The sequence below is a fragment of the Aulostomus chinensis genome, chromosome 2 (assembly GCF_037954235.1).
Source record: "Aulostomus chinensis isolate RoL2024-O1b breed Wild chromosome 2, RoL_Achi_v1.0, whole genome shotgun sequence".
NCBI lineage: Eukaryota > Metazoa > Chordata > Actinopteri > Syngnathiformes > Aulostomidae > Aulostomus > Aulostomus chinensis.
This window is the reverse complement of record NC_141321.1, coordinates 30,862,843-30,878,926: the sequence shown is the minus strand read 5'-3', so window position 1 is coordinate 30,878,926 and position 16,084 is coordinate 30,862,843. Positions and strand designations below refer to the sequence as shown.

Sequence of the window (16,084 nt, the reverse complement as noted above, 5' to 3'; positions counted from 1 at the left end):
TGTCTCACGCCAATTGGGTTTTTTGAATTATCAGCAGAGGCTGTTGGTGAGAGAAATCATTTAGTCAGCATCATCAAATCAGTACACAGCAAGAGAAACAGAAGTGAGCAAAGAAGCAAATCAGAACACGTACAAAATGTTCCTCTTAATGCTGAACTTCATCTCATCAGTGCTGTTTCATTCGCTGTCTGTGTACTAGTTAACTGTCTGCAGAAATAACTGCCTTGTTAAGCTTTTTGGCTTAGACACATGCAATGTGAAGCTACACAACAGTCCGCCACTCAATAGTTCTTTGATATCTGTTTGATGTATTTCTAACTTTTAAAGGGAGCTTGGAACTCTTGCCCAACTATGAGGAAGTCTTACCCACAGAAAATGACTGATGTTGCGTCACCAAGGTGACATCCCATGATCAGCTGGCCATTGACATGGACATACTGTACATCCTTGTTCTGTGTTAGAAGAAATAATAAGTCAGTGGTGTGTATTAATTCTCTAAACCATCCAGCAGACAAACAAACAAAGAAGTGAACTCTATTAAACATTGAAAATGAGAGCTTGTCATAATTTTTGGCCCCAATGTTTCTTGTGATTAAGTGACAGCCATGCACGTCATGGCCCTAATAAGCTTCTGTTTTCTTCTTTAGTTGTACGAGCTGGACAATGACCCCAAAAGGAAAGAGTTCTTGGATGACCTCTTCACCTTTATGCAGAAAAGAGGTAAATTTGTTTTTAAGAGATCAGCTACCTGTTGAGCAGCAGCTGCTTGCTCCACTATATTTGTGGCAAATTCACTTGTGTTCCCCACAGCGTAGATTTTCTTTTATTTACGTTCTAACCAGCAGGTTTGTTTACAAAAAAAGAGATACATGAGTTTTGGCTGTACTTCCCCTGGGTCACTCAATATACATGGATATTCTTTTTCAAAATTACAGTTCTGTGTGATGGCATGTAGGTGATTTTTGAATTTCACAGAAACATTGGGAGTTTTCAGAGATGTGACAAGGAGTTAATTTCCCGCACTCCTTATGTGGCAAAAGCAAATACTTCACAACTTCCATTTCTAAAGGGTCATTTCCTGTTTGAGGAAGATATTAATCCAAGGTATCTGGAATTTCTCTATAGCATGGAGGTTGGCTCACACTGATTGTTTTTATGTAGTCATACATTTTAGAAGCTATATGAACTGAACCAGGATGAAGCTACAAACATAGGAAATATTTCATTCTTCGATTTAGTTCCAGAATATCTCCGCTTGTTCTGGGATGTGTTCCTATGTCACTGGTCTACTAAAAAAAAACAACGTGTTGTTACTCTCACTGGCTAAGAAATCCTTTACTAATTCCCCTCCCCTGAGTAAAAGCCTTAAGGGGTCAGCAGGTGAGAACTGCCTCTGTTGATCCTGTGCTTCTGCAGTATCAGAGCCAAGAGGATCTGAACTGCTGGGGGGGGGGGGGGGGGGGGGGGGAATGCATGCTGCTTTTACATTGCCCACAAGACCTCTATGCCCAGGGCAGTAACTGCAGTGTGGCATCTATCACAGAGTGTCCGTGGGTCCTAAAAAGAATGAAAAAATATTTTTTTAAAAACCTATGATCTTCTCATCGTTGCCATTTTCCTGGTTTTGTATTGTCTCCCACATCTTGTTGTATTTTTCCTTGAAAATGAAAAGTTAGCAAAAATCTGAAACTTTTCAGTCAAGGGATGAAGCCAGCTCATACCAAATATTTGCTGGAGTTTATATATATTTTTGTTATTTATTATATTATATTTGCTGACTGCTTCAGCAGGTACCCTCAGCAACTTTTAGTTTGAATTTCACACATCCAGCAAAAATCTCCTCAAATATTGATATCATGGTTAATAACGGTATATGTGTATTCTTTAAAATGTAGAGAAACAAGATGTGTAGAATTTAGAGTGTAGGATGCGTGTATAAGCCACATTCGGTCAGCTATTCAAATTGCAACTTTGACTAGGTAATGCAGGCACTGATATAATTTTGGATTTGGCAAATTGTAGTTAGTTACAAGTTACTTGATGTTTTATTAAGAACAACAACATAAAAGCCACATCAAATTAATCCAAGTCAAGTCAGTTTAATTTGTATCGCGCCAAATCACAACAAAAGTGATCTCGTGACACTTTACAGGTAGAGCAGGTCTAGTACCACACTCCTTCAATGAATTTACACCCAACAGTTCTCCATCAGCAAGCACATCCTGCAACAGTGGCAACGAAAACCTTCCTTTTAACTGACAGGAACGTCGAGCGGGTCCAGGCTCAATGGGAAGGCCTTCTGCTTTGACCGGTTGGGGGAAAGAGAGCAGGAGAGTGGGGCAGAGACAAAGACAGATAATGGAGGACAACAGATATACAGAAGGAAAGAGAGGGACAGATAAAGAGAGAGAATGGGAAGAGACTGATGGACGGACGAGGACGTGAGCAGGTGGAGCTACGGGTGGCAGCTTGAGCCTCCTCAGGTCTGCAGCCTCCTCCAGCAGCATCTGGGATGAGGGGAGCCTGAGGGCTCCGGAGAAAAACACGTAGTAACACGTATGAGTATGATTTATGTATGACACATTTAGGAGGACGGAGAAAGCCACATTTAAGAAATGTCTCCTTTCCCTCATATGTTTCTTTTGTTGTGGAAAAAGTTTTTGTTTTCTTTGTGGAGGCCCTAGAAAAGATCTTGAAAAGCATTAAATTTGATTTACATACTTTTTACCAGACGTATCAGATGAGAACAACACCTCCCAAATTTAGGTTATTATAGAAGTGCATACTTGACATTATGGTTTGTGAGGCCATTATGGGGTATGATGGTCTGTTAGAGTTTAGGGTTCATACCTCAACATATTTTGTCACAGCTGTAATGGCTGACACGCTTCATACACAAGTGTGTATGTGATGCTTAGTTTGTTTTGTCGGAGTGTGACGGATTATGGTGGTGCATACATTTGTGTAGATGGCTCCATGTACATCAACATTCGTGTGTGCGTGTGCTTGTACGCATATGTTAGCGAGCTCATGTTCTTGAGAACAGCAGCTTCTGTCAGGGTCTGGTCTTGGCACCCGGAGGGCTTGTTTGGAGGGTGATGAATTAAGCCGAGTCAGAGAAAGGGAGGGACAGGATCTGTCAGGGCCCTGTTAGCATCTCTGTCCAGTGGCAGACGCTGGGAGTTGGTGTCTGCTGACCCTTTACTCACACTGGTCAGACAGCGATATCCATCAAGCTGAGTAAAATGCCACCTGACAGCAGATAGCTGGCTGATAACAGTGTGCAAACTCACAGTATCTCACCTCATTTAAATTTCTTGATGGCAGACAAAAATACTTCAACTTCTATGTTAGTATAGTAGCATTTTGTACAATCAGGTGAGAAGTCTGTTTCTATTCACCTAATTGTGGAAATATTAAATGTATTTTTTTTAAAAAGACAGATTATCTTTTAGTCAAGGAATACACATCACTATAAAACAAATAAAACAAAAGGTTTACTCTTTACAACAACCACAACATGCCTTTTACTATCAGAAGTCCTCTTACGTGTATTTATTCAGCTAAATTGCATTTCAAAAATAAACTTTAATTAGTGCAACTTGCATTGCTCAAGTTCCCTCATCACTATTAGCACAGGTGAATGGTTAGCGACCGATACTTGTTGTAACACACATTGGTATATCTCTTAAATTCTCATGTAAAATAGACAAGTATCAGACAAAAGAAAATTATATATTCTGTATAGTTGTAAGTGGATGGGTGCAAATTTAAGCAGCCATGGCTACTTGGTGCATCAAATATGGATGCAGGATATGATGGCTATGATTGACATTAGAGAGTTAATGCAACTATTGTACAGGAGGAAGGGTATAATCTCAGCTCCTCTTGAGTTGTTCACCCCTCCTTTTAGGCAAGAGGCACTTGGCTGACCTCTGCTGTCTATCAAACTAGAGTCTTAATCACAGGGAACAAATTGCTTGGCTGGGTTCCGTTGCTGGTGTTTGTGCCAGGAGTATAGGAGATGAAGAGCAAGCCGTACTCAGCGCTTGTTGATGACACCCTCTAATTACTTTGCACTTACTCCTCCTTCCATTTCCACTTCAAAGATATGGGTTCACAATTATGGCACCCTTTTTTTGAAATAAAAGAGCACTTTAGTCACTATTTTATTCAATGTCATTATGTGGCATTTCTAAAAGCTGGTTAGATGGCAAAATATCACTTCACTGTCTTTATAAACGGAACAAATAAAAATTCCGCACAGTTTTGTGAAGCAGATTGTGAGGTTTGGAGAAATCCTGTGGAATCTCTTGATGAAGAGAGACAAATGGTGAAGTACTTTTCCCACCTCATCGTGGGGCCTCCAGGCCTTGAGAGGAAAGCAACAGCGGAAGGAAAACTTACGAGGGATTCCCATTTCCTGCCCCTGCACTTAAAAACAGCCGCGTGTGTTTGTGTCTGTGTGTGTGCACGTGCGCGTGTGCTTGCATGTGTGTTAATGGTTGAGGAATTTTAGCAGCTGTCTTAAATCCTGTCTGTGTAAAGGGGCCCATTGATGGGCTCTCTGCATCGCAGAAATGGCAGAGGACTTGTACAAATCTGCTCCACCTTTTACTTTCTTGGCTCCTTTGTCTTTGCCGATTACTCCTCATGTCATACAACATCATTGAGGGAATGTTTGTGAGATGCGTTGCTTTTCCCTGCTCAGGCTTTATGAGAGCGCCTCTTGTCATTTGCTCCTGATAGAAACAACAGCTAATGGCCTAACACATAAGTATAATGTAAACGAACCACAACTGCTCGTGATGGAAGAGTGGGGGTGGAGGATACTGGCCTTCATGAGTTATGCTGACATCACTCTTCATCATATCCATTACAGTTTTTGCTGTTTCACCCCCACTGGGACTGCAGAGAAAAGCTTTGACACTGGCTCAGTGCCACTAACCGCCTCAAAGGTTTCGATTAAGCAGATGGGTGATTGTTTGTTTTGGTTTGTCACCCAGTCATTTTCTTATTGGGGCTGGGGGCTCGGGCAAGGGCTGGGTTTAGAAAGAGGTAATGATGAAAAGGGGGGGGGGGGGGAGAAGAAAATGAAAGAGTGATGCAGCCAACTGCCTGTCAGTGCTGTCCACTTGAGATGATTAATGGCCGCAGGCTGTGATGGACAGACACAGAGCGGGAGGCTCCTGTTCAGTGAAATCACCAGTCGAGGAAGGTGGGGATAATGGGCGTAAAGACAAGTGTTTTAGACCCTTCTACCCCACATGTTGCAGTCGGCAAAGGCTAGTTTCATCTCAGTGTGACGCTCTTAATCTGAAGTGTAGATTCAGCTTAAGTGGGACCACATGGTGTGCTATCGCGGCTTTAGAGTTGAGAAGAAAATGCCTCCGTAATAGATTTAGGTCTGTTTATAGTTGTAAGGTTGTTAGCTGGACTTGGTCTGTGCTATTAAGTTGTAATGGTCTTATATGACTGAAGTAAGATGTATAAAATTGGTGGGAGAAGGAGAAGAGAAACTCTAGTTATTGGGATTAAGATTTAGCTGCAGCCACATGTTAACACCTACTGGCAGTGGCTGTGTTTGGATTGTTTCTCTCATGAATTACTGAGGCACCCTGTCCTTTTTTCAGGAGCTTCGTTGTAAATCTACAAATGTAGGTTTTTGTTTGGTCTACCATCAAAAGTGGATTCACCAATGATTCGGTGGGATGTTTGTTTATTTCAGGGGGGAAAAAAAGTCACTGAAAGACCAAATTGCCATTTTTAGACATTCAGGCCATTTGTTTCAGTAAAACTTTTCACAGTATTTGCGGTGTTGTAAGAGTGGCCTCCCAGCAGGACATTAGAGGAAGTTCCCTAACTGTAACCCTGAGACCAAGAGCTCTGTCCACACCAATTACACCATGAATAGGCTCAGGGGGATCCATGTTGCATTATATTACTCCCCCGGTCAGCCTCACACTGGCTCTCGTAACACGCGGGCCCTCTGTACAAACACCGCACTACAATAGGAACATTCTCTGACTCTTTGATATGGCCTCATTTTCCTTTAGTTAATACCCCTCAAGTTCTGGAAAGTGGCAGTACCTGGTTGGTTTAAAAACAAAAAAACACAAGGTATTGTTGCCACATTTTTCCCATCTTACATGAAGTTTGATTATGGGTAGAATCATTTCAGATTGAAATGCTTTTGTAGAGGAAATACTACACAATGTTAAGTCTTTATTGCCGACAACTTACTCAAAAAAGAATCTACAGTAATTACAGATGCAATTTTCAAGGTGCATGAAGCTTTTGACATCGGAGAAATCATCCTGTATAGGATGGGTCAGTTGAATGTACAAAGGAAATTACATTTTGTCTTCTTTTGTCCTTCTGTCTTCATTCCCTTTCTCCTCTTTTGCACCTACCCTATTCTCCTTCCCCCGCTGTTTATTGTGCTACAGTTACAACCACTGAAACTTGATAACACCATGGGGGATAGGGGTGGAGGGCTGCGCTGTGGTCTGCTTACTGAGGCCGGGGGGGGTTGGATTAAGGGGCCTCCTGTCCTACACGGAATGATTAATGATCTCCAAATAAGTGGGGGCCAGCCTTTTTTGATAGGGCAATGCTGACGGACAACAGACAAGAGAGAGACCGTCGCGTGTCTGAATGTGTGAAAAGCGAGGATGAAGTATGAAGACGGCAGACATGGATACCACAGCGGTGGACAAGGGCAGGCGGGGTGGCTAAGTGACAAAAGGGAAGGTTTGGGTAGACACTTGCCAGCTAGTGGAAATGAGACCATGCTCTTCAATTTCCATTTGGAAGCACTCCATCAGTGGTTTGAAGTTGACCAACCTTGCCATCTAGACTAAGATAATCAGGCATAGCAAAGGGCCCCTACTCCCAGGAAAGGGTGGGTACCCAAATGACACACAGATTCCAACCACTGCTTTTTAATCATTGCCCCAAAACGGACTCTGAAAGAAGAGGCAAAACTATTCTTAATGGACATATCCTCCACTGCATCGGGATCAAAGATATTGTGGTTGGTGTGTTGATATATCTGAGGGCAGAGATTGTCTTTCCCTTTGGTAAACTCCACCCGTTTGCTGGCAAATTACAACCCAGCCTTCAGGGAGTAAGCATATCAATGGTGGCTTTGTACTTCTCTTCCTTCAAAACAAAAAGAAGTAGAAGGAAATAGTAGTTTTCACAATGTTTATTTTTATGTTGGTGGTATGTCTGATAAAAATCTTGAAAATTTGTTCTGTGTTTTGTTTGTTTCTTACCAACCAAGGCTACTCTTTGTGTCTTTTCCTCTGCTTCTCCCAACCCCCAATCTGTATAGCCTCCCTGTCATTTCCTCTGTCATTTAGTCTGACTGTTTCACCACTCTGGATTGCCACTGTGCTGCCCATCTTTAATTACGACCATACTGTAAAGGGATTTAAGTCTCTAAGCTGCAGAGCTGAAAGATTCTTAATCACCATGCTCGTAAGTAACAGAGCAGAGAAGAGGACAAGTGCCGGCCTCAAACAGATTCATGCTTCCCAACGAGGTCATCGGTCAGGGTAAAAATAACACTGGCTGTGCACTTCATCTGTGCATCTTGATTTATCTTTAGTGGAATACACTTTCAAATACTCAAAAGAAACAGGGCCAACAAGTACTGAATCCAGTTACTGGGAAATAAGACTTGACAAGACAACAGTAAGACGTCAAAGCACAATTAAAAAAAAGCTTCCATCAAAAAGAGTAGGAGAGGAGGCGTCCTGGTCGTCCGGTGCTTGTGGCTGCATGCCTAGTGTCCATGGAGTAATTCTGTCTGGGGGATCTTTGTTGCCTGTCAAGCCCCTCTTTGTCTCCCTACATTTCCTGTCTCCACTCTAAAGCTGTTAAATGCATAAAATGATCATTCAGGAATGACACATTCTGAAAGGACTCAGCACTGAAAACACACATGAAGAAGTGCCCAGTGATGCAAGTTTGAGGAACAATAAATTGTCCCTGCATGTCAGGCTTGATTGAAGTGGATAATGGTTTAAGAAGGGCTTTGTTAAGCTGTTCCCACATGAGACACCTATGATTCGCACTTCTGCTATATCTGCATATTTGTGTGTCTTGCTTCTCCATCTGTGTCCTGTGTGTGCTCTTAAAGCAATGTTTCCTGGCCTCCACACCCATGTGATGGATGGTATGAAATACATTACAGCCCCCAGAGGAGCCCTACACCAGTACAATAGCCCTTAGCTCACTTCCAGTGCAGCTTGGCAGTGCTGCCACACACACACACACACACACAGACACACGCACACACACACACACACACACACACACACACACACACAGTAACAGAGATCTGAGTGCAAAGGGGCCTAATGGAAAACAAGACGCTTGATTTGAGGGAAGAAATGGACATTAAACACTTGAGCTGCCAAATGTTGTTGATGGCATTTTAGTTGATTTGCTTTGTTCTATGGGATACATAATTGAATAATAGTAATGGTCAGCTTTGATGGAGGAGGAAGAAAAAAGATGGATCTTTCATATCTTATCATATCATATCCTTTAGATAAAAATTGCCCTTTTCATGTTGGCATATCATATTCGCTTTTCTGTAGCTTCAGTTAAGTATTTAAAAATATAGCAATTACTTCCTAATTTTGTTTTTTTAACAATTATCATTTATATCTTGTATATTTTTTCATAAGTAAGAAATTAAAGAAAGAGCTCGTTTTAAGTCATTTTACATAATAGCATTAGCTAAATCCCCAAATGACTTGCTGTCATGGATTCCAAAAGCCAAAAGTAATTAGCATTGATGAGAGTTAAAATTTCAAAGTTGAGTGCACACCTCCTACACACACACACACACACAGAGCTATCTCTGAGCTTTAACATATCTGTCTTTCTCCTCAGTGTGTAGCAGCTGATGTCTATTTAATTGATCAGCACTGCTGGGTCCCAAATGGGATCGTCAGCTGATGGCTTTATCTGTCAATCCGAGTGTCTATTGATTGAAGCAGTTAGCTCTGTTATAAGGCTTGCTCGAACAGAGTGGCAGCCCACCTACTTACCCTCTAACCCAACAATACCCAATCTGAGCAGTCAAGTGTCACCAGTGTTGGACACAGATTACCTCGGCCTCATTTAAGAGAGGCACGGTAGTTTCTATTTCTGACACTCTTGTCTATTTTGAATTCCCTCCTTTGTCCTTACATTGTGTCACTCATGTGATTTCTCTCCCTGAAACGCCGTCTCCCTTGTTATCGATTTTTTGGTTCTGAATATTTCTCTTTCCCTCGTTAGCTGACTGTCGACTTAACACTTCCTCTATTTTTCAGTATTTACTTAAAAAGGGTGGACCTGCCTTTCACATATTAATCACAGGAATCTACAGTTAATTCCATAGCCCCTCCCTCTATTATGCCTACAACATACCATTGTCATGGTGCTGTGACATATACATTCTTGACATTTCTGCAAAGATCAGAGATGGCTGTTTACAAGGCCAAGCTATTGGGTTACTTTTCTCTGACTCGATTTTCCGGTCAGATGTAAATATAGAGCAGAGGTCATCAACTTTATTTGACAGTTTTAAATTATGATTCAGAAATAAGTTTGCTCTCGCAAAACACTGGTCCCCACCAAACGTAATATTTGGCGTTCACTGCGTGATGCAATGAATGAAAATGTACACATGATCATATGCGAACAGAATTTACTTGCAGTACTCATGTCAGCAACACATTTTGAAATGCGTTTGACTTATTCAGGCTGTGGGTAGAAAACAACTTTTATTGACCTTTTATTAACACACAATACAGGCCTGTATTATTAGCATTTGTAACCATTGTATATGTCAACAAAGATTTAACCTCCTGAAACAGTCTGTCAGTTTGACCTTGCCTTTAAAGCCTAAATTTAATTTTGACAAAAGTGCCTCTACAATTGTGCCTTGGGCCCTTAAATTCCGGTTCCATTTATTTGTGAAGATTTACCTCAGGTGGAGGGGGGGGGGGTTAATGAGAGATGCAATTATTCCCTCAGCAGAGCTTTTTTTTCTTTTATTCTCCTTCCAGCCAAATTATGCACGTAGCTCAAAGTAGAGGAGGAAAAAGCCTTTGATCAGAAAATGCAGATTTGAATCTATTTTTCGACTTTTGAGGCAAAAGTTTGTAATCAGATGACAAAGGCTCGGTCGTATTCGATTTTAAAATTCCCACCTGTCGTGCTTCAGACATTTATTAATCCGAAAATTTTCACACTCAAGAGTGTCACAACTGGAGATTATAGTCTCACCATCTGAATCATTCATTTGCTCACTTAAAGCAATCTACTCCTGTCTCGTACACTGCAGACTGACCAGCCTTCGGCACAAATTCACTCATCAACTAGATGGTTACGGGAGATGGACATTCCCTGATGATGGTTGGTTGCCTTCAAATGTGGCTGCTGGGTGGAGTAACTTAACTGCCTGAAGCTCTAATGGATACATAAATAAATGTTCAGACAAGACGCGCAGATGTATAGAATGTTTCTTTTTGAATTCCAAGCACAAAATCGAGCGGGGGGGGGGGGTGTAAGTTTCAGTGTGAAGGGGAGATGGTTAGCAAACACATCCGGGTGGACTTCATTAAAAGCCCTGAAATGTAACATGACTTTTCTGTTTTATAGTTTTCCAAAAATGGTGGCATTCACATGACTTAAAATGGAACTCGAGTTCTTTTTCATGTAGAAATGGATGTGACCATAAAAACGATCACCGTCATCATCAGAGGATTGATGAGACACAAATGTGTGTGGTGTTGATTTTAATTTTTGTAGTTCCCTGTATCAGTGTGTGTTCTTCGCCTTGGGAGGCAAGGTCTAACAGGGTCTTCCTTGCTGCCACTCAACCTGTCGAACCTGTAGCTCAGAATTCTCTTCACAGTAGAAACTGACTTGGTCACTGTCAAGCTGCTTGGAACCGTTTTTCTGTGGGCTTTGTCTCTGCTGTTGACTCTTAGAAACTTGTCTCTTGATCGTCTTCCTGTCAGACCTCTTCCTGTCATAAACTGCATCCAGACCTGGCTTTTAATTCCAGGGTGATCTGAATTCACGCCTCCTAGGTGCACTAATTACAAAATTCTGGTGAGGTACCAATTTTTAAATTGAGTTTCAGCAGTTTTGTGTATTATAGACTTGTTTTTCAGCCAACTTTTTAATTCCAATGAAATGAGGAAATAAAATAACTGTTTTTCCAGTCCTTTTATCTTCGAATGAGCACAAATTCAATCAGTAAAATTCTGAAAAGAATGCTTTAACATCAGCTGATAAATCCCTGGCAAACACAGTTGGTGAATTTTATTTGCGCCAGGCAGTCAACAGAGTAAATGCCAGCTGATCCTGATGCACAGCTGATGAATCAATGTGTGTTTCCATGTCTTTAGTGGCTGACTTTAAATCGGATCTCACTTCCCTGTGTTTTTGTTTGTCACTGATGGCTGGCACAGGGCCAGGATTTTTAATTCGGTCCAAGTAATTTTGGCAGAGATTTTTTTTTTTTTTGGTTGATTGATACCGTTTGCCTTAATTTGTGAGTCTTGCTAAAATAGGCAGTGATGTACTGTGACTAGTTCATGGAATACGTCTTGTCTCAAAACCTTATCAATGCTGAGAGTTGTTATTATTGACGAAATACAAGCTGAGCTTTTGGTCAAAGTGTGTTGAAATTATACATTCAGTCCTGTAATTTATTTATTTTTTGCTGTCTAGTATATTAATTTTGAACTGAAATGTCTGTTGGCTTGTATTTTTGTCCGATTATTTTTTTTATTGAATAGAAAGGAAGAGAGAGGGATCGGCTGCTGGGTTCGCTAGAATGACTTTTCCCAGTACCACACTCTGATATCAATTAATAAGATTGTTTCAATGGAGGAAAACGTCCTTTACTGGGAGTGAATTCCTGTGAAGGGTAACCTCTTTTTTCACCTGGTATATGAAGATCCCGAGACAGAATGTCATTCCAAAATTGTCTCTAACTGTCTGACACACCTCTCAGATGTCTGATGTGGGTTTTTTTTTTCTTTCTGTGGTCCCTCAGACATTGATTGATCAGTGACCCTTAATAGCCACGTAGTATAAGAGACATCAGACATCTCTCCACCCATCCGTTAATTCATCCGTCTCTCTGTGGGCTGTATATGTGCTGGTGTTGATTGGGGTCTGGTCAGTTGATCTGCTGGGTCTCTGTGGATGGAGGGGATTTGAGTTACAGTTGGAGAGGCCATCTCACTTTTCGCTCCATCCAACCTTTTCAATCCCCTTCCCCCTCTTTTTCACCAGGTGACCCATCTTCATGACGCAAGAGAAGGAGTCATGTTTCTGTCTTTTTCTTTCATCCGTCTCTCAATGCCCTGGTTACATTTAACATCTAACATGCAGACTGCTTGAAGCGGACATGACGCCGAATGTATCTTTTTACTTGTAGCGCATGTTCATTGCAGGGTTGTAAGAGTTGAGGGCAAAGCAAGACGTTGCACTTTTGTTCTTCTTTGGATTGTGTCTTCAGTGTTTGCACCCAGCTTGTGTTAGCTTGATAGTGGGGTCCAGAGGCTTAATGTTGGTCAATGAATACTGATCGTTCATCATTTTAGGGCTGCAACTAACAGTTATTTTCATCATTGATTAATCTGCCAATAATTTTGATGACTAAGCGAAGAAATTTTGGTCATAAACGGTCAGGTAAATGCTCATCATAATTTCTCAGAGCCCAAAGTGTGTTCAAATAACTTCCATTCAATAGTCCAAAACATAAACATTTTCTGTCATAAATATCAAAAACCGCAATGAATCCTTGTCGCCTGGAACCAACAAAAGTTTGAACTTTAGTTACAAAAAAGTTTAATGATTTATTGACAAAAAAATGTAGGCAGTCAGTTTTCTTTCACTTGATGAGTTGTGAAAGCGCTGCATAATTTCTCTCTTTTATATATATATTTTTTAAACTTCCTCCGAGTCAGTCTATTGTTTCAGCTCTTGTTAAATTTTGAGGCAAGAAGTAATTGCAGAAACTCAAAACCAAACTGCCAAAAAGCCACTTTAACTTTTTTTTTTTAAATCCTTTTTGCATAAAACTCTTACATTTAAATCTACAAAGCATATCTCATGCACATACGCTCTTCTCTCTACTTCAGCAATTTGAAGATTCTTTCCTGAAACGGCTACTGGAATTTAAATGTAAAGATGCAATATAAAACTGTACAGCAGTGTAGAGAGAGAGTTATTGCCAGAATTGCACTTGACAAACTTTTAAGTTCTAATTGTGTCATTATTCGCTGCCTGACAACCTCCTCCGCATGTGAGCAGCACCGGTGAGATTTACAGCCCCTGGCTGTTATTTGGAGCCTTGCCAGTTTTGTGATGTTTTACACCACAGGCTGACGCTGTTGACAGTGTACAGAAGACAGCTACTTTAATATATTGGCTGCCTGCTCGCTGTAATAATTCTTATTCGCAACCTACCTTCACTTTTTCTTCTGTAAAAATAGCTTCAAGTGACTTATCCATCACTGAATGTTTGCTTTTTTCCTTCCGTTGTATTTTTTTCTTCCTTTTTATGTAGATAGGAGGAAGAGACAAGAGAGGGGACCGAGGGGTGATCGATCTCCTTAAAACACCATGATGAACTGTCTCTATCGCAACAGTCGGACCTTCACAAGCATGTCTGGGCCTAAAAACATGACCAAGAAATCTGCATTCATGGCCGACATAGCTAACAAATTGATGATTTGGATGTTCATTCTATTTGAGCTTAAGTGCACTTAAAAAAATGTCGCAAAATGGGTCTCTATCAGATTTATGGAATACATATCTGAATCAGAATCAAACTCCCAGACGTTATTGTTTTTGAATCTTTGAAACGTCACAATTAAGTGGGCTGATGATAAACCATTATGTGCTGCCTTGCCTCTCCATTTGTCGGTTTCTGTGTCTCTTATTTTCCCTCTCTGCTGTTTCACATTAATTGCATTATTGACATTACAGGAACAAAACCTATGCAGCCAAAGCTATAGAGCATATCGACCAACATATTATAGACTTTATTCGACAACTGTCCCTCTCTTTCTATGTCTCTGTACCAGCTGTGGCTTTAGCCTCATGCTTAGAATAGCGATGTATCCATAGTGTAATGTTACATTTAACTTCCCTTATGTGGAGGCTACATATCTTAACACTTGATATGAATTGGTCCGTCATGCAAGTGGTGGCTCTGCTTGAACTAAAGATAGCGAATTCCATACACACAAGGCTTTTTTACCATTTATGTCCCTGGTCATGCATTAAAAATAAAACAAACATGCCCCAGCATACATCAGAGTCCTGACAATATGCTGCCCTGTTGTATGAACATATAATCTAAACAGCCAGGGGCGACCCGACATAAAGTAAACTTCCAGCATATGGAGTCCAGACACTCATCTCTCCTGTCAGTGTCTCTCTGTCCCATTCAAGTAAAGGTTTTTGTCTGCTCTATATTGGTATCCCCTCCAAGCTGAAGTTTTGAAATAATGGATTTGATGTAAAAATATATGGGTGAACCATAGGTCAAACTTCAGGCAGTTTGAAATGCCAGAGCTAATAGTCACTGGAGCACTTTGTGCCTCCAAATAATGGATCTTCTTGACATGTTTTATTGCAGACCGTGTGTCTTAACAGTGTGTCATCACGCTAGTGTGTCATTGCGTTGGAATGATCTGTAGTGCAGAGAGTGTGACGTAGCTGGGGTTTTGTTGGATCTGGTATGTAGATGTGGCAGTATGGGGCTGGGAGGAGGAAGGTGTAGGCACTCTGAAGGGACTCAGACGCTGCTAGGAGGCCAGGGGCTGTTTGTGTAGGCTGACGCCTTCCTTACAGCAGTAATTCAGTCTTTCTACGGCAAGTTTGCTACCACACCTCCCCCCCTTTCTGTCCCTCCTTCCTTGTATCCTTCCTTCCTTCTTGTCATCCTGGAAGCCAAAAAAGACTGTCATAATCTGTTTCCTTCTTCTTTTTTCCTTTCTCATCCTTACAGGCTTTTTGCACTTCATCTCTGCTCATCTCTTTTGCTTGCTACTGTACTTCTGTCTGTCACATTTATAGTCATGTCATTCATCTGCGTCTATTACCGAGAGTAATGTCCAATAATTTCCATGGAATAATCAAATTTACCAGAAAAACCAAAGATTGTAAGATAATGTGATTTTCCTCCTCTTGCTGTCCATGTGTCTGTCTTTCCTCTCTGTGAAACCTCACACCAGCCAGTGTTCATTCAGTAAAAAATTCATTTCCTGTGTGTTGTGCGCTGGAAGGCTGTCATTCAGTCATTTAATTATTTAAAAAAATGTCCATCATGTGAAGTCAGCGGTATTTAATTTACCACTACTGGCGTCAGGGGCACCCAATTGATTTATTATAGAGGGCCTTTAATGTGAACAGCTGCTTCCTGCTAAAAATAGGTCAGGGGTCAGATAAAATGACCTTGTCCCCCCATGATGAGATAGAGAGCTGGAACTGCAATACAAGGTGGGAAATGTAAATGTTTCATTCTAATGGACTGTCTGTCTGTCTGTCGGGTTGATGTCTCCCACTGCATGAGACCAGTACTGGGGATTATTATGAATATTGTATGGGCTGATCAATGTCCCCTCCCATCATATGAAATTATGGATTTAATGCTTTTTACTTGATTACCCTTACTTTTTTTATAAATGAGTGTGAATGGTTTATTATTACTTTTCCTCAGTGTTATTAATTTTACCATAAGAAATGCTGTAAATGATTTGTGCCCTGCTGGGAATGATCTTTTTTTTCAAATTCAAATTCTAGGTTTTTTTAACTGTCTTCTTCAGTTATGCTCATTGCCCCCCCCCCCTGCCCCCCCCCCCCTGCCTGTCTGACTGTCTATCTATATCTCTTATCATTTGAAGTCTAGCCATTGAAGGCTAGCCGTGTAGCTCTTGTGTTCTCAGTGGAAGTCAGAGGAAGGACTGAGGGAGTGGTTCGGGGGCCCTCAGCCACGGCACTTCCCACCAAAGCGACCTCTGACCCCCGGTGCCATTAATCACTAGGC

General features: G+C 41.2%; 1 protein-coding gene across 3 annotated transcripts in view; it reads left to right on the top strand.

The window, feature by feature from the left end:
- Positions 1-16,084, top strand: part of LOC147269723 (AT-rich interactive domain-containing protein 3B) — a 52,351-nt gene that overhangs the window by 24,449 nt on the left and 11,818 nt on the right. For all 3 annotated transcript variants that reach the window (XM_086189734.1, XM_086189741.1, XM_086189750.1), the window contains exon 4: positions 648-720. In XM_086189734.1, coding sequence (XP_086045860.1) covers positions 648-720 — 73 coding nt within the window. The remainder of the gene's footprint in view (positions 1-647; positions 721-16,084) is intronic.